At 40.8% G+C, this 18,396-nt stretch overlaps 2 protein-coding genes across 2 annotated transcripts; both read right to left on the reverse strand.

Annotated features, from left to right (window-relative positions):
• Window positions 1-2,849: 2,849 nt before the first annotated feature.
• LOC146630169 (zinc finger BED domain-containing protein 4-like) lies at window positions 2,850-9,930 on the reverse strand. Its single transcript, XM_085356541.1, has 4 exons — window positions 9,817-9,930; window positions 5,801-5,991; window positions 3,410-4,794; window positions 2,850-3,268 (listed from the first exon to the last, which is right to left on the reverse strand). Exons 1-4 carry the CDS (start codon window positions 9,928-9,930, stop codon window positions 2,850-2,852), a joined length of 2,109 nt encoding a protein of 702 aa, XP_085212667.1.
• A 3,643-nt stretch (window positions 9,931-13,573) lies between these two features.
• Window positions 13,574-18,271, reverse strand: LOC146630170 (uncharacterized). The gene is made up of 9 exons (XM_085356542.1): window positions 18,217-18,271; window positions 17,713-18,018; window positions 17,405-17,638; window positions 17,204-17,308; window positions 16,847-17,059; window positions 16,420-16,761; window positions 14,088-14,424; window positions 13,939-13,996; window positions 13,574-13,825 (listed from the first exon to the last, which is right to left on the reverse strand). The coding sequence occupies exons 1-9, from the start codon at window positions 18,269-18,271 to the stop codon at window positions 13,574-13,576; spliced, it is 1,902 nt and encodes a 633-aa protein (XP_085212668.1).
• Window positions 18,272-18,396: the final 125 nt, after the last annotated feature.

An 18,396-nucleotide genomic window follows, 5' to 3' on the forward strand; every position in this document is an offset into this window, starting at 1 on the left:
TTTCTTCTGCTTGTTTTCTTTTTTCTTTCTCAACAGGCGATCCAGGTGATTGATATATGCATTTTTTTTTTGTGTGTCTGCTTATTTAGTTGGTTTTTGGGTTTTTTTTGCCCTTTATCCCAGTCCCTCTTCTCCGCAGTTTTTTCCCCCTCTTCCTTTCTCCCTTTTCTTTTCCTCATTAAAGTCTGTCCCGTAACTAGCAAGTGAAAATTAAAAAAAATAATAAAATAAACAATAAAAGGTGAATCAAATAGACCATTACGGCAAGGCTGGGATGGTCAACTTGGTAAAGTAAATCCGTTGGGCATCTTTCCTCGCCTTTAGACAATAATTCTTTTTTTTTTTTTTTTTTTTTTTTTTTTTTTTTTTTTAAATGACATCAGAAACAGCAGTATGCGACATTACGTGATGGCAGAGCTTCAGTTCATCCTTTGTCATTTTTTTTTTTTTTTTTTTTTCTCTAATAAATAGGACAGGGGGAATGAATGAGAGAAAGAGGGGGAGAGAAAGAAAGAAAACCAAAGGGGAGAAGAGACGGTGAGAAGGGGGGGGAAGAGAGAGAAAAAAAAAAAGAACTCCTGGGTCACCTGTATGGAGAAAAAAAAAAACAAACAAAAAAAACAAACAGAGGAGACAGCAAACAACAAAGAGCAACATAATAATAGAGAAAACAAAGCACCATCACAATAAACTAGCTAGTCATAGATATCAATATTTACTAAATAATAAACGATATTGTGCAGCACGCAAGATAGACAGCGCACAGTGTGCTTTGAGGCAGCAGCCAAGAAAGCTTTAGTCCGCGTCTGTGAATACCCATGTGTGCATACCTGTGTGGATCAGCATGCTTGCATTCCAAAGGTTTCTCCATGTAATGATCTGCTAGGGAGTGTGGGGGGGCCACAGCCCCGTCCTCCAGGGTGTGAAGCAGGTATGGAGGAGATCAAAACTCCAGACATCCAGAGGCCCCCAGAACACAAGAGACCATGGAAGACCAACAGAGGGGCAGCCGCGCCACTGTTCCAGTAAGAGCTGAGGAGAGTCCCAGATGAGGGCTCGCCCAGCAGCCGCGGAGCAGAAGTCAGGGGGAGTTGCAGTGACGCGCCCGTGAGCTCCGCCGGCCCCCAGCTGTGCCTGAGTGACCGAGCCCCAGGCCGAGAGGCCGGGGGCACCCCACCTCCAAAGGGGTCCGAGCGAGCCCCAGGCCCCAGGCCCCGACAAGCGGCCGCCAAGGAGTGAGCCGGTGTGTACCCGGACGCCCACCCCCAGACACAAAGAACCACCAGAATTATTTAGACAATAATTCTGATGGCAAAAGAACCAAACGGGACAGGCAAAAAAAAAAAAAAAAAGGCCCAACGTTGCCTGCACTTCCTGAGGGCCCTCAGGAAGTACAAGCTGAACTCCAACCTGCTGCTGACCCTCTACCACTCGTGCATTGAGAGCCTGCTAACTTACAGCATCACGGTATGGTACGGCAGCTGCACTGAGTTGGATAGACCGAGGCTTCAGAGTGTAGTCATGACAGCACAAAAGATCATCAGCTGCCCTCTCCCCTCCCTGATGGACATTTATTCCTCCCGCTGCCTCAACAGAGCAGCAAACGTCATCAACGACGGCTTCCACCCTGGTTTCAACATGTTCAGCCTGCTTCCCTAAAGGAAGTGCTACAGGTGCATCAGCAAATGTTTGCCAGGGGGCCAGAATTTTCTTTCTAATTGTCATGTCTAGCTTTTCATAAATAATTATCTGAATCCTACAACCAAAGTTTTCATCTGATGTAAAATGTATAAAAATTCATTATTTGATATAGGAACTATTAAGTCAAATTTATAACCTAGCAAGCTGTAGTACCTTTTCCTTTGGGAAGATACCATCTGTGCAGTCTGCAATTTTGTTGAAGAAAGATGTTGAATCTATTTAATTATTGTAGAAAAATTATTGATTTCTGTACATTTTCTTACGCGTGCATTAAATTAAAGTTGACTACGTCAATTAAGCATTATGAGGTGGAAGGTGGGGGGTGGTTCCCTATTTTTTTTTTTTGCTGGGAGTAGACTTGTAGTCAAGACCGCCTAATCCAAGACCAAGACAAGACCAAGACCAGAGGGTATCGAGACCAAGACAAGACCAAGACCAGAGGGTATCGAGACCAAGACCGAGACCAAGACCAAGTCGAGACGAGACCAAGACCGGGACAAAAAAAGACTAACTTTTGTGTGCTTTTGAGGGCTAACATGATGGTACTGACTGGCCCCAAAGTCATCTGACAAAACAGCGATCACCTCCAACAACTAAAATATGAAATATGTAACTGGTTTCAGTTATACTTTATATATAGATAAAATTGTAACATCAAACTGAAGATTATAAACTTGAAATTGCATCATGTCCTATTGTAGTAGTACTAGCCAAATTACACTGTATGATACCAACTTCCCTAAAATGGATAAGGCCTGTCAACACAAAGTGATATGCAGATGTTATTTAAAAGTCAATGGTCACATTTATTTAGTCAAACAACACCATTTTAAGTAAAATTCTGTAATCAAACAATATAAAGACATGTGCACACCTCACATGAATCAGATGCAAACTACAAATATTACATACCAATACAAATTGTGCATTAATAAGAATAAGAACAAGTGCTTAAAAGATTCTGGCATCTTGATGTCTTCAGTGGCATGAGATTACAACACACTGCCAATGAATTCAAGCCTGTTGTTCAGTAGGGCAGGAACAATAGAACACAGACATTATGAACAAATAACAAATATCTTATGAACAAATATATAATGAACAAACAGCATATTTTCAGAGAGGAGTGAGAGAAAACAGTTCACCTTTTAAAACAGTGATTGATTGCACTTCAAGAAAACTAAAGATTGCAACATCTTATAGCCTAGCCGTGCGCGGTGGGGTCTCATTAGAATGCCTCCTCTACTAAAAACCCTCTCAACTGGGGCAGAAGAGGCAGGGACAGAGAGGACCTTCAAGGCAACACTGTGTAGACTGGGGAAACACTCTTTGTTTTTTGACCAAAAGGTGAGTGCATCACAGTCAGAGTCATTTATGCCGTCTAGGTACTTGCTTATTTGTGCATCAGTGCTCGAGTCCTGGCTTGTGCTGCGTTGCAACCTAAATGCCTTGTAGCGTGAAAGAAGACGTTGTTTTGGGGGTGGCGCTGAGTCACTATCTGATAATTCTGTGTCTTCTTCTGTTGGTGCTGCAGGTCCGTCTCTGTCTACCTCTGTGATCAAAAGGTCTGGAAAAGGGTGCACACACACACATACAAAGACAGGATTAGACAGGATGCTTCTAATGATGCTATAAAACCAAAGACAGTGATATTAAGTGGAACAACAAAAACAACAATAACAATAAATTATTATTATTATACAGTAACCTATTAATGACTTTTTAAGGTCATCTCTGAACCTCTTCAGCGCTGGTCCGGTTTCACCATTTTGCACATCTAAATCTACCCAGGTCAGTCCAAACTGGGGGTCGAGCATGGTGGCAAGGAAGTAGATCCGATGGCTAAACGGCTCTTCTGGATCCTTTTCGTCCATGCAAATCTGCCTGAAAATTCCAGAGAACCGTTTCTCTAAAGATCTTTTCAGTGCCCTGACTATAGTTACGGCCTGGGGCATTTGTACTTCCATCTTTATAAGATGATTCTTCAAGTCCAGAACAGTGGGGACCACCATGCTAATAGTCACCTGATGATCACCTTCTGTAAGGTCTGTTGCATCAGAAAAAGGCTCAAGCAAAGCACAAAGGTCTTTCAGCTGAGCCCACTCTCGGGTTGAAAACACTAAATTCTCTGTATTGCTGCACATTTCAGTGATGGCCCCGTGGTCAAGTGTGATCAGAGCCTTTAACTGTCTGTAGGTGCTATTCCAGCGGGTGTTGTTTCCTGCTGGGATGGACTTATTGGAGCCAAAGTGTGCCTCAAACAAGTCTTTGTGGTTACTACTGCTGTGCAGCAGGTTTGTAAACTTGCTGGCTTTGGCAATGGCTCTAGCTATTGCCTTTACCTCTTTCATCCCATCACTGATTACAAGTTGCAGCGAGTGGGCGAAGCAAGAAAGACGTTCACCCGTTGACCATGGATCAGAACCTTCTGCATCCTCCCACATTGTTTCATCATCAAGGTCATCACTGCTGTCACCTTCAGGGTGCTCTACTTCTGGCATCTTGACTTTAAAGGCCCGCTTCATATTGGATGCATTATCCGTCAGAATGTAGCTTATTTTATGGCCAATGCCATACTCCTCAACTATTCTGTCAAATGCTGAGGCGATTCGTTCGCCGCAGTGCTTCCCTGTGAAACGCCTACAGTCAAGCAAAAATGATTGTAAACTGTAAGAGTCCTTGTTCTTGCAGGCAGCATGAGCAGTAACTCCCAGGAAAGTACGAAGCCTCTGGTCAGACCAGAGGTCTGTTGTTATTGCTACATTTGGCTGGACTTCCAGGGCTTTGATTATGTCACCCTTCAATTTAGTGACAAGGTGAGGTATCAGCTTCTCTGTCAAGGTGGTTCTAGACACAGGAGTGTATTTGCTATCCAAGACATTCAGGAAGTGTCTAAAATGTGGATTCTCAATGATAGACAAGGGGAGAGAGCATCCAACTATAAGGTCCTGGAAGATGGACTGGGTGATGGCCTGTTGCCTGGGTGAATTTGGGGAAAATAAGTGGATGCTTGGAGCAAACAATGATAAATGAGGCTGTGTGGGATTGACCGCTATCACTGATGTTGCAGATCCTGCCTTGTACTCCAAGTACCTACAAAACAGGGAAATAGGAATCTGTAAAACATCGGTTTCTATTCAACCACAAAAACTACTGTATCTTACAAGCACAGTAATTTTAAACCTATCAATGAGGGCAGACCTTTGCATACAAAATAACCTAATCTAATCCAGTGTGACACATATAGATCATTAGGCACAACTAGTAATAATGAAAATACTGGAGTGTTCAGGGTTGCAAGACCTTAAATAAGAAGAACAGAAAAACAGTTAAATGGAATCTACAAAAGACAAAATGTCTGTGCATTAACTTTGCAGGTTGCATTAAGCCTCCTCCTGCCAGTCAGCTATCAGACACAGCTGTATTGACAAGAAATGAACTACTCAATAAAGTCTGAAGTTACACCAATACAAAATAACTGTGTCTAATAATGCTAAAATAGCCCCTACACACTGGACTGGTTTAGTAGGGCAACATAGTAGAAAACACCTAAGAAAGTCATAGTCAAAGGTCCTTAAGTTCGATTTAAGAACCTTAGGACTCAGTTTTGCGATCCGTGCTATCTGGACCAGAGCCATAGACCGCTCTGATCTGGTCTTCACTGTCGAGAACGCTGCTGTTAGCCGAGCAATGTTATAGGGACACTCTTGAAACGCCCGTCCTTACGAGTCAGCAACCATATAAATATGCCCATTAAAGTCCACAACAAAGCACCATACCAGCCCTTAAAGTGCTCACTGAAATGGTTTCGATATATTTCTGCTCAATGAATTCACCAAAATACCTAAAGTTAATGAAAATTGTTTAAGTAGCTGATAGCCACTGCTAGCGCTAGCTACCTGTACATAGCATGTAACGTAACGTTAAGTTAAAGTTAAGTCTGCAGGGACGGTTGCAAAAAAACTGTCCCTACATAATTTATAATGTTTGAAGAACACATTATAAATAACAATATTACATAAACATGACCTGGTCATCTGAGGTTGGAAAGGTAGTTAGAAGAGTTTGAAGATGGATAGATGGCTACCGGCTAACTTACCTTTGAGGGTGTTTGCGCTCCAGGTGCCTGGTGAAGGTTGAGGTAGTCCCGGCTGTCTCGGTCAAGGAGACTTTACAAAACCTGCACTTTGCCGAATGCTTCTTTTTTGCATTTACCAAAAACTCTTTGTGTTCTATGAACGCAAACTTTATGACAGACGAAGTCGCTGAAATTTCTGTAACTGACTCAATCTAACGGGTTGCATTTAGTTGTGTGTGAAGGGCGCGAAAGGCGAAATAATAAAATGCCACAATGTGGAGGGATTTGAGCATGGCTGAGCCACTGTGTGTCGCTGTGTGACAGCTGAGCAGCGAAAGGAAATTAATTGAGGAGCCGGCTCTCGCTCAATGGGAGTTGACTATTCTGATTCACTACAAAGCACTCTCTAAGCACGGCTCTCAGAGATAAAGCTTTTCCACATGATACATTATCGAACGTTACGCTGTGTGTGATGGATACTGTTGACTCCAAATCTCCCGACCACTATGTTGACCTGAGACAGCAAGACAGCGAGACCAAGACAAGACCGAGACCAAAGTACGTCGAGACCAAGACAAGACCGAGACCAAAGTACGTCGAGACCAAGACAAGACCAAGACAAAAGTACGTCGAGACCAAGACGAGACCAAGACGAGACCAAGACCACGTAAAAGTGGTCTCGAGACCAAGACCGGTCTCGAGACATCCAACTCTAGCTGGGAGTTGGCAAACCTATTAGTTAGGTTGCTTAATATTTCTGCTAAGTACTCTTTAAAATACCAGAATAGGAAGGATGATGTAGGTTTAAGTTTATTAGATTGAGCAGAATTGCTGAACTATGAAATATTTTGGGTGCAGTGTATTTTTTGCTGAATAGCTTCAGTGTTTTTTGTTTTGTTTTGTTTTTTAAAAACTTCAGTATGAACCTATACAAAATGCAGCAACATATTTGAAAAAAACATTATGTTGATTATAAAATACGCTACATCGGATTTATATTGGTATTGGCAGATATCCAAATTTATGATATCGGTAACGGTCTCAGACATAAAAAAGTAGTATGTGCCATCTCTAGTATATACATAACACTATTTATTACATATTACTTTTTAAAACTGGTTTGTATATTTGTAAACTTTATATATTTTTTCTCTGTTAATACTGTCCATGCGTATATAGTGCTGCAGAACTGTCCCCACCCAGCATGTTTGTACTGAGTAGGAGATGCCCTCTATCTCATTGTACAACTGTATAGGGAAAATAAGGCATTCTTTTCTCTTCTATTCTACTCTACACTACACACACACACACACACACACACACACACACACACACAATGTGAAACTACATTTGCTCTCCCCTGATTTAGTGGTAAGGTGTTATTCATTTTCACCCTGGCAGTAGTTTGGTTAGGTGAGTGACTGGCCAAATATTAAGAGCAGATGCAAAGTAACTCAGTGGTAATGCACTCCAGTTGAAAGAAGAAGAAGCGAACAGTATTCAAAGACAGTTTTTTTGGTTGGCTGATGTCAATGGAAAATTGTATTTAGTAGTCAGTATAATCTTTTAGTGATATAAGTTTGCATATGGTAGAATACTGCATGTAGTTATTTGTATTAGGAAATATTCAACCATGTATACTTAGAGGCATATAATTAATTGTGTGTGATCACTAACAGGCTGCAGGCTTGGGGTGCACCCCAGGAATGCACCCCCATGTCCTGGGAGCACGAGAGAGCTTGTACCTGGTTTTATTGTTTTATGGCAGGATTAACGTAGTTACGTTTGTTTTAGTCTAAGTGCTCTTTGTTTAGATGAACTGCAGGACTTCCTCACCGTGTTATCTAGGGTGAACCATCTAGGGTGAGGGGGAGGCTACCCTCTTCCTGACCAAGGATGTTTGACCCTTTGATCAGCAGTAACACACACACACACACACACACACACACACACACACACACACACACACACACACACACACACACACACACACTGAAGTATAAATAAAGACCGGGGCAGTTTCTTAGTGCGAGTCTCTCAGTAGGGAGCTGCCCTTGCTAGCAAGAACTCCGTGTGTTTCTCTTCTCTGAGTCTTTACTGAAGAAGTGTTTTAGAATATTTTCCCTAACAGCTGACATAAGCAAGTGTCGTGTCCTGTAATGACTATACCATATTGCACCACTAGAGGGTGGTGTCATGAAATAAGAGTAAAGTGCAGTCGGGAAAATTTAGAGTTAGAATAAAGTTAAGATGCTAACTGATAACTCAATGTGCATGTTTTTTTCTGCTTAGTTTTTTTGTCATCATGGCTGCAAACGCCTCTCCACTGCTTTGCCTTGCCCTGGAGATCCTGCTTTGGCCTTTAACATGTGGATGCGTATGTTCAACAATTATTTGCACGAAGAAGAGCTACTTTACTTCACTGCTTAGGAACAGAGGGACAAAGGATTTTCTGCTCAATGCCAAATACAGGTGATACTTCCGCCTCTGCTGTTACTGCCCTAGAACAACACTTTTCACCCAAGGTAAATGTTGTTGTGGAAAAACATGCTTTCAGAAAGCGAACACAAGCTTCACATAAGACTGTTATCCAGTATGTGGCGAGCTTGCGTGACCTTGCTTCTAAATGTTTGTTTGATGACAGGACAGAAGAAATGATCCGTGAACAGCTAGTTGAACATGTGTCTAGCCCCAGCATAAGAGAAAGAAATTTGCTTGAACCCGATTTGACTCTAGATAAAGCTGTTACACTGGGAACACAAATGGAATCTGCAGTTCAACAAGCTAAATCCATAGCTGCAGACAGCAGTACTCCAGTCCAAGCTGTGCAGTCTCACTCACACTCCATGCAGGAGCGTGAGTGAGAAACACAAATCCAATGCTCAACCTGCAAAGCCATCTCATGCAACCACACCCACTAAGAACTGTTTTAGATGTGGTTCAAACAGTCATTTAGCCAACCTTCGTCAGTGTCCTGCTGCCAAAGCTACATGTAAAATGTGTCATAAAATTGGACATTTTGCTCGTGTCTGCTGCTCATCCAAGAAAAAAGATGTATGGGAAGTCCATTTACCACAACTCACAGTCCTCTACTAACAGATCCTTCGCATGCATCAAAAGGATTGCAATGCAGCATAAATGTGAGCACACCTATCTCATCAGCTAAGGACATTGAACTGATTGTGTACACAGGTTCTGCAGTTTCTATCTTGCCTAACCACATCTACAAAGAGCACTTCAGTGATACGCCACTACAACCACCTGACCTTCAACTGGTTACATACACAAAGAAAACAATTCCTGTTAGGTTGCCTGCAAGTCACAGTGAGCAGAGGAAATGCATCTGCCTCAGCTGTGTTCTTTGTTGTAAAAAAAAGGAACTCCTCTTCTTGGAAGAAATCTGATGGAAGCACTGAATGTCAGCATTGCAGGCAATACTGCTCTACCTCCATGTACTGATCGTACTGCTTTTGTGATGTTTACAAACCAATCACCTGCTCCTTGCATCCCTGCTGCCCCAGATATTGGCTGTGTGCGTGCCTTTGTGTATAAAGTGAAAGTTGACCCAACAGTCAAACCTGCCCGTCAGAAGCTGCGACGTCTCCCGTTTGCTGTGAGGGCTTCAGTTTCAGCAGAACTGAATCGTTTACTCAAAGCTGGTGTCATTGAACGGATTGATGCATCACCATGGGTATCCACAATTGTTGTGACAGGATGGAAAACTGGTGGAATAAGGCTGTGTGCAGACCTCCGTGAACCAAACAAAGCTGTGATCACTGATTGCTTCCCCTTACTACATGTAGATGAATTGTTTGCCAGCTTACAGCGTGCAAAGAGGTTTTCTACAATTGATCTTGCAAATGCATACTACCAGCTGCCCCTGCATGAAGATAGCAGAGATTTGACAGCATTCATTACACATGATGGACTCTTCAGATTCTGCAGAGTACCTTATGGACTGGCCTCTGCCCCCTCAGCTTTTCAGAAAAGTGATGGCTGAAATCCTTAAAAAAGACCTCCCAGGTCTCCAAAATTACCTGGATGACCTTACTGTCTACAGTAAAAGTGCAGCTGAGCATGACCAAAACCTTAACACTATCCTGCAGAAGCTCAAAGATGCTGGACTTGTGCTTAACGAAAACAAATGCCATTTTAGGAAGACATTACTATGCTTCCTAGGTCATGTTGTCACTGCTGATGGCATTCTTCCTGATGAGGAGCATATTGATTTTGTTTTAAGAGCCCCTCCCCCATCTGATGCTGTTGCTTTGAGATCCTTCTTGGGCTTGATGTCATGGTACTCCAAGTTCTTGCCAAACTTTGCAACTGTTGTAGCCCCTATGCATGCCTGTGCTAGCGACAAGAACACCTTCACACGGACTTTAGATGCACAAGCGAGCTTTGAAGAAGTTAAAAAACTCCTGGTGAATAGTCCTGCACTGCTACTGTTTGACCCTGCCTTGCGTGTAGTGATCTCTACTGATGCAAGTGACTATGGGCTTGGTGCTGTATTTGCTCAAGTGCAACCTGATGGCACAGAAAAACCTGTGGCGTTTACTTCCCGCACACTGTCTGCAACAGAACAAAAGTACTCAACTGTTGAAAAAGAAGCTTATGCTTGTGTGTGGGCTGCAGAGAAATGGAGAACATATTTGTGACGCCGACGTTTTACTCTGCAGACAGACCACCAAGCTCTGACAACACTGCTGAGCACCAAAGGGATTAATCGGGCTGGCATGTGCATCGCCCGCTGGTCTGCCTAGGTTCTCCAAACTATACAGCTGACTGTCTCTCTCGCCTGCCCCTGTCTGTTTCTTCCCATCCCACATCAGATGCAGATCATGAAATGATAGCTCAAGTTGCTGCTGCCATGTCCTCACTTCCAGTTGCTGACTCTGACTCTGCCTGTTCAACTTGCCCTGAACTGGTTGCTTTGCGTTCACAAATATAAAGTGGCTGGCCTGCCTCAATCAAAGCACTTGATGTCACACTTGCACCTTACTACAAAATCTGTAATGCACTCTCAACCCTAAGTGATTATGTTCTCAGAGGCTCAAGGCTCATTGCACCACTTTCAGTGAGACCTAAACTGATTGCACTGGCACATGGAAGTCACCAAGGGATTGTGCTCACAAAACGCCTTTGCCAGTTCAATGACAAAACTGCACATACTAATCCTGCTCCCAGAACATTGTAACTGACAATGGTACACAGTTTACCTCTGTAATAGAGGCATCTCCCACAGCAGAACATCTGTCTACTACCCAGCTGCAAATGGAGCAATCGAAAGGTTTCATCGTGCCCTCCGCACCTCTATCCAGACAGCAATCCAGCAGTCAAAACCATGGAAGGAGACTGTGCTGGATTGGCTTCAAGTTTACCGTGCAACACCGCATGTAACTACTTCCCTCTCTCCCTATGAACTCCTGTATGGCAGAAAGATGGTTACTAAACTGGATGTACTCCCTTTGCCTTCTGCTGTGTCTCCACTGGATAACATTGCACGTCACTCAGTTCAGAAATATCAGTTGAAAATGCAACGTTACACTGATTGTAGGCATCACGCACAGAAACCTTCGTTTCTACCAAGAGAGAGTGTGAGGATGAGGAAACCCCACCATGTTCCCAAAGGACATCCCAGATTTACCCCTCCTATAACAGTAACAAAAGCCAAAGGCTCAAAACTTTTTTTGTATGTCTTGTTTTTTTTCTTGAATAAATTTCATCTAGGTCATAATGGATGGAAAAACAGAAGGACTAACATGACTGTTTTATGTTCAGCAGGCATAGAAAGCACTGGATGTCTGGGGGTCTGGGTCTCTTCCATTCCTGCTTCATGTCCTGGGGGCATATGGCTCCCTACACCTACTATTAGACATTTAGATGGAGAAATCTTATGAACACAAGAGCTCTTACACACAGAGGTGTACAAACAGGTAATCACAGATGCACAGTATCTTGGTCGGCTGCTGCCTCTAAACACATAATGCATTATTAGTACTCTATGCTGCTCAGTAACATTTAATATTTATTATTTACTGTTACTTTTGCATATGTTGGTTGTTGCTGTGGTTTCCCTGCTGTTGTTTTTTTTTTTGCTCATTTTTTTTCAGCAGATTTTCAGTGTCTTTTCTCTCTCTATCTCTCCTCTCCTTCTGTTAACTGTCTTCCAAACTTCTCTTTCCTTTTTCTTTCTCTTTCCTCTCCCCGTCCTATCTGTTCTGATTGTAATAACTCATAATAAAAAATCCTCTATTTTATCTATCTATCTATAAAAACTATTACTATCAAGTGGACCAGGACAGCAAAAGCGGAACTTGGTCAACTTGGGAACATAAATCTGCTGGGCTTTTTCTTGGGCTTCAGACAATAATTCTGATTGCCGGGCAGGACAGGCAAGGACAAAAAGAAAAGAGAGTAAACATGAATGTCCTTCCTCTGTGGTTCTTTTGCTGTCTGCAGGAAGAACAATGGGGCTTAGTTGTCTTGTGCTGAATATTTTAGATGTTCAGGTAACTTTCAGTCTCAATGACTGTTCTAAGTATTGATATTATTCCTCTACATTTATGTATATATATGTATGCTGTATGTATTCATTACTTTTTCTAAAACTCTCCTGCTCAAACCTGATGGAGTGCAATAAAAAATGGCACAAGAGTTAAAATGCTTAAAATACAAACATTTTTACAAGGCATGTTTACAGCCTGTTAAAATAATAATAATAACAATAATATTAATAATAATAGTGACCATTTGGAAAACATCACCATTATTAAGCACCAGTCTAGCTTGTTCTGCTCTTTAGCAGTTTGTGGTCTGTCCACCGTAGGCTGCCATTATCACAGCTCATGATCTCAGCAACAGTCTCTGCAGATGGGTATTTGGTTGGCGCTTGCAGGTTATGTTTTCAGTAATATTTTCCACTGAACCCTGTTATTATCTTTGAGTTAGCACGCAAAAAGACTCTCTGCTAGAAACTGATTGCAATCGCAGCAATGCACATGCAAGTGTGGGGGCTGGGTGAGGAGTTTACAGATGAAAAGCCTTTTATCTCTGCTTGTTGCCACAAATAAAATAATTTCTAAATCAGGTTATTTGTCTTTATACTGTGACACTGATATCTGTATTTGTAATTGTCATACTTTGTAAATCCAAATTTTCAACAAGGTTTACATATATACACAAAAACACATCATATGTTTATACATATATAAAAGTGACAAAGGGCAGCGCTAAGTGGCAAAATTCACCAGTGATATAATGATATAAGAACAAACCGTCAATGAAATAAAAATTACTAACAGCAATGAAATGGTTAAATGTACAGTTCTGAAAAAGACATAACAAGGTTTCCAGTTGTTACGAAATAAATAAGAGTAACAACTTGGACTTAAATATTCTGCACTGTGACAAAATCAAGGCTATAATGCAGTGACATTCCCGCATTTCAGTGTCTTCTGCTATAATAGCACATGCACACAAGGGTCATCCCCACAGCAAACACTACAGTTGTTGTATCCCTTTGTTCTTGGATTATAGTGAACAACCTTTCTTTGTGTGTAATTGCTCTCACGGTTAGAAAAGGGAGACAAAAGGCCCGTGACCTGCTAAAATAGAATAAAAATAAAAATACATGAGCATAATATTTACATGATCATGAATTATTCCATTCATATGAGTAACATGTGAAGCCCATCGAACTGCCTAATCTAATTTTGTCGAACACAGCAAAAAGGTAAAAATGAAGATTCAAGTGTGATGCACAAAATTTTAAATGACAGTTGCAGAGATGTGTTAAAAGGCTTGTTCAAACCATGTGGGGTCTGTTTCTGTTGAAAGGACAACAGATTCTTCATCAGAGCTCGTGTTACTTCTATACTTCACCACAGTGTAATCAGCATGCTGCTCTTCTCTTGGCTGAAGTGGCTCTATGGTAGACAAAAGAGGATCTGTGTGGTTTTTAAAGAAGTAGACTTTGCTGTAGAGGACTTCATCCTCCACCTGTGGCTCACCTAAGATGTCTTCACGCACAGGATCAGGATTTAGCTAAGAACAAAAAGCGATACATCATAATTCACTTAAAGATTTGACTCCTTTGACTCTGTAAGAAAGATCATTCAGTATGAAAATGTGTTTTCCAACTCTACAGTAATCTTTACCTCCACTATGTTGTTTGATGTTTCGTTTGTGGAAGACTGACTCGTAGTCCTCTTTTTTCTGATTATTGAAAGTAATAAACAGAAAAAATAAGTGAGTTCATGCCAGAGATAAAATGTTGTCACTTTGAATCAAACACCGTGTTGCGTACCTAATCAAAAAGAAGAAAAGGAGAAGTATTGAAACCAGAACTATTACAGAAACTCCAATTGTCCATGTTCCTGTGATACTTTGGACAGTGAGAGTCTTTGGAGCAGAACTGATATCTTTGTTGGTTTTCACAGCACAGGAGTAGCTTCCTGCATCCTCCCTGCTGACTGGGTCTAGGATCAGATGTTTGTTCTGGTTCTCGCTTGCGGTCAGAGGTCGACTGTTCAAGTACCAAATGTAGTTTGTGTTGTCAGTCAGAGGACATCTGGTGCTGCAGGTCAGTGTGACTCTCTGACCCTCTGTCACCACTGCAGAAGGACTCATCTTCACTCTCAGCTCTGAAAGACGAACATTTAACAACAACAATAATAATAATAGTAATAATAATAGTATTAAGGCAAGACATGAAACTCTTCCAAATCGCAACATGAATTACTCACAAAACATGAGTTTTAATTGAGGCCTGACTGCAGGCAGACCCTCCAGTCCTCATATTCAGTTAAATAATAAAACATTTATTTGACTTTGAGTAGTTTTCAGTTTAAATATTATATTTTCTTAGGTTAGGGTGTCATTCTAAATGTGTGTTTAAGATTTCGTTGTTAGTTATTCTCAGGTTTTTCCTGTCCTCCTATGTCTGTGTTTCTGTTGTTGCCTATATTTACTCAGTTTTATCTTTGTGTTTACTTTGGCCTGTTAAATTTGTGTTTCAGTCTCAGTGTTACTTTCCTGTTTTATTTTGGTAGTCTCTTGTGTTGTGTTCAGTTTTGCTTCCCTTGTCATTAGTCTGACTTATTTCACATGTGCCTTGTTTTTCCCAGCTTCCCAGTGTTCCTTGTCACGTTGCTGGTTCCTCATGTTGAGTGTGCGTCTCTGTTAGTGAGTATTTGTGTCTCTGCCTGCCATGCAACTGTGGTGGATCATAAATTTGATTAGTTTTGAAGTTGTACATCTCTGTTCCTTACATTTCATGTCATGCCCTTATTAATGTTTTATTTGTTGCTTTGACTGTTTTCGAATAGAATATGCAGTGGGAATATAGAGGGAGATAAGTAGTGAAAGTTTTGCCTGGGTTGATTGTGCATCGATCCATTGTTAATGCCTCAGGGCTCCAGTAGGTGGGTTCGCGCGCTTCCTCCTTCACTCAATACAGACGAGTGAGAGTGAGAGCTGCGTGTCTGTGCCTTTCTTTCACCTCTCCTCACTATTTCCCCTGTTTAAGGTAACTGTCATGCACAAATCTATATAAATGTGTGTTACTGTTGATTATTACATTGTTATCATTGTTCATTGTAGCGGAAGATGTGAATTGCGGACTATTTTGCTGAGAAGTTCCAGTTAATCTCTGTTGCTGCGTATGCTAGTTTTCGCTATTACTCCGCCATATTGTGTGAAGATTTTTCTGTTACGATCTGTATAAGTTAACTACTGAAAGACATGCAGTACTTAAAGTATTATTTCATTGCTGTGGAAAGTTAGTGACTGTGTCAGCTAACATGTGCGAGTTAAAAAGATGTTTTTGTCTAATGCTACAGTTCATGTTATCTAAAGTATTCTCATCAGCTAATGCAGCGAACAATAGTGACTTAGTTTGGATACAGTTGTCCTGAGACTGAGTGCATCCATAAGAATATTGTTTTGGTTGTATTGCTTCTGAAACTCAATACAGACGAGTGAGAGTGAGAGCTGCGTGTCTGTGCCGTTCTTTCACCTCTCCTCACTATTTCCCCTGTTTAAGGGCACAACACAACCAGCCCATGATACCTTATCCAGTGGGACTGTGAAACACTATTGCATTTGAGGCATTTGGCCATCATTCTGGTACAAATGAATCTTGATTCATTTGTCCAAATATTTCATTTTTCCAGAACATTTTAGTAAATAAACATGAAATACTTGAAATAAACTCTGGATCTTTCTTTGCTTAATGTATCTTGCTATCAGATATCCAGTTCCCTTTTGAGCCTCTGAAAATGGGGGACTGTATAAATATGATTGTATTTCCTGAACCGTTTAAGTAATTCTTTTATTACAATGCCTCAATTGAAGATGAAAGTTGTTACAAAAATTATTTCTTTGTCGAAAAACTCATTTGTATATAATTTTAAAACTATTATATTAAATCAAGCAAAATGCCAGTTTTTACTTTTGATATTTTAACTATAGTTATTTTTCATAGCATTTACATGCTTTTAATTAAGAACAAACTTTTCATTGTAAGGGAATATTTTAACATTGTTATATAACCGAGAAAGATCTGAATAGTTCTAGCGCTACTGCTCATATTGAAATATTAATGAGTAAAGTCTGCTGACTGAGGAGTTTAGATTTACCTGTGACAATCAAAAAGACTCCAGGCAAATCAGATTGTGTCCATCCTTCATGATCTCTCTTGAATCTGAATGTGTATCCTCCTGAGTCATTCTTCTTCAGGTTGTTGATGGTCAGGATGTGTTGGTTCTTCATGTTGTCCTGATACTCCACACGACCTGCAACCTCAATCAGCTCTTCAACTTCCACTTTATCTTTTCTCCATTTTTTACTCCAACATTTAAACTCTGGCTTCATGTTATCAGGATGTGAGTATTCACTTGTGATGTTCACTGAAGATCCTTCCAGAGCACAGATTCTCCTGCTGACATAATTCACTCTCCAGCAGTTTTCATCCTGAACACCTGACATATAGATGGAAGATTTAATGTTGTTTGATTGGTCTGTGTTTCATTATTAGTTGAAAAGAAAAACAGATTTGACACTTACAAACTTTTTTAGATTGAAGATGTGTGTGACCTTTAACTCCACAAGAGAATGTGTCTGTTGAAGAGTTATGAGTTGAAAAATGTTGATTCTCATGATAGTTTATTTTGTTGTGATACCACATGTAGACAGCTTGATGGTCAGTCAGATTACAGCTGTTGTTACAGGTCAGTGTGACAAATCCCAAGGTGGAAGAAGCTCTCTGAACATAAACCTCTGTCGATCGAAGATAAATACACTTCTCGTCACTATTTAGATATAATCATGCGGCTCATTTAAGTCACATAATTGTGCAGTTTAAACGAATATGATATAAAGGTTTGGAGAAGTGTTTATACAATTTGTTTGTGGAAACTTCACCTCTAGGGTATGTGATGGAGCACGGCTCATCCACTGATGTCTGATTATAAGAACACATGTTTCCATAAGCATAAGTGACACTGAAGCATGTCTGTGTGATGGAATCTGGACAAAAAGAAATGAGATTTAATATTTTTACTGAGGTTATTTTTACAGTTTTTTGCTGAAGGGTTTGTAGGGACTATAAACATCATGACTCACCCACAGAGACTTGAGGGGCTCTGAGATCCTCGTAGCCTTTGACAGCACAGGAGTATGTGACTGCTTCCTCACTGCTGAGCAGCTCTTGGTACCAGGGAGACCAGTCCTCATAGAGAAACTCTCTGTTCTTGTACCAGATGTAGGCTGCAGGCTTTTCAGTCAGAGGACAGCTGCTGCTGCACATCAGTGTTACTGTCTGTCCCTCTGTGGCAGGAATCACCTTTACCTGCAGCTCTGAGAGGATGATGGAGAACAACTTATACAATGATGTCATTTGGAAAGTAAGTAATAAGTAAAAGTCACTGTACCTGTAACTACTTGGAGAGTAATTCTGTTTAGCCAACAGTTTCCTGCACTGTCTGCAGTCTTCATACAGCAGTAAGCATTTGCATCACTCTCTCTTAGATCATTGATGGTTAAAGTTGGGATTTTCTCTTCAGACATGTTGTACGTTACACGTTGTCCATCCACAGAGAGCTCACTCTGAACAAACTTGTAACCATCCCAGTCTATAGTGAACCATTTTCTGCTTGAAGTCAGATGTTGATGTGAGCAGTGCAGATCCACTGATGAACCTTTGAAAGCACAGATCCTGGTTTCTCCTCCATTAACATCTTTAACAGAAGGGAGTTAATAAATGTTTTTATCTTATTAATATGTCTTTGTTATTAATTACTTAATAATTTTCAGTACTTTACATTAGAAACTAATCTAAACTAAAATTCCTCATCTGTAAATATTACAAGATCTTTTTCTTAAGTTAATATTAACTAACGATTTTTACATAAGAACTCATAAATAATCTCTGATACCTGAAATGTAAAAGATGAGACCCACAAGCAGACGACCAGCATCTCTCAACTCCATTGTTGTTTTAGTCCAGACTTTGAGCGTAAAGCTGACAGTAAAAGCTCAAACCAAAAGATACAAAGTGAGTCATCAGACAAACTAAGCAGTACTCTTTATCAGAGCGAGGGGTGGGCTGCTGGTTC

This window comes from Diplotaxodon limnothrissa, linkage group LG6 (genome assembly GCF_057381915.1).
Source record: "Diplotaxodon limnothrissa isolate DT_005_m linkage group LG6, D_limnothrissa_male_GT1.1, whole genome shotgun sequence".
NCBI lineage: Eukaryota > Metazoa > Chordata > Actinopteri > Cichliformes > Cichlidae > Diplotaxodon > Diplotaxodon limnothrissa.

What these genes read in the sequence shown, in the direction of transcription:
- LOC146630169 (XM_085356541.1), bottom strand. Translation starts at nt 9,930, where the DNA reads ATGGCATTTGTTTTCGTTAAGCACAAGTCCAGCATCTTTGAGCTTCTG. An exon ending in GAGCGCAAACACCCTCAAAG is followed by an intron (nt 4,795 to 5,800) that starts GTAAGTTAGCCG and finishes CCTGTTTTGTAG; the next exon opens with GTACTTGGAGTACAAGGCAG. An exon ending in CCTTAAAAAGTCATTAATAG is followed by an intron (nt 3,269 to 3,409) that starts GTTACTGTATAA and finishes ACCCTTTTCCAG; the next exon opens with ACCTTTTGATCACAGAGGTA.
- LOC146630170 (XM_085356542.1), bottom strand. Translation starts at nt 18,271, where the DNA reads ATGGAGTTGAGAGATGCTGGTCGTCTGCTTGTGGGTCTCATCTTTTAC. An exon ending in AGCCCCTCAAGTCTCTGTGG is followed by an intron (nt 17,309 to 17,404) that starts GTGAGTCATGAT and finishes CTTTTTGTCCAG; the next exon opens with ATTCCATCACACAGACATGC. An exon ending in CTCCATCACATACCCTAGAG is followed by an intron (nt 17,060 to 17,203) that starts GTGAAGTTTCCA and finishes TTCGATCGACAG; the next exon opens with AGGTTTATGTTCAGAGAGCT.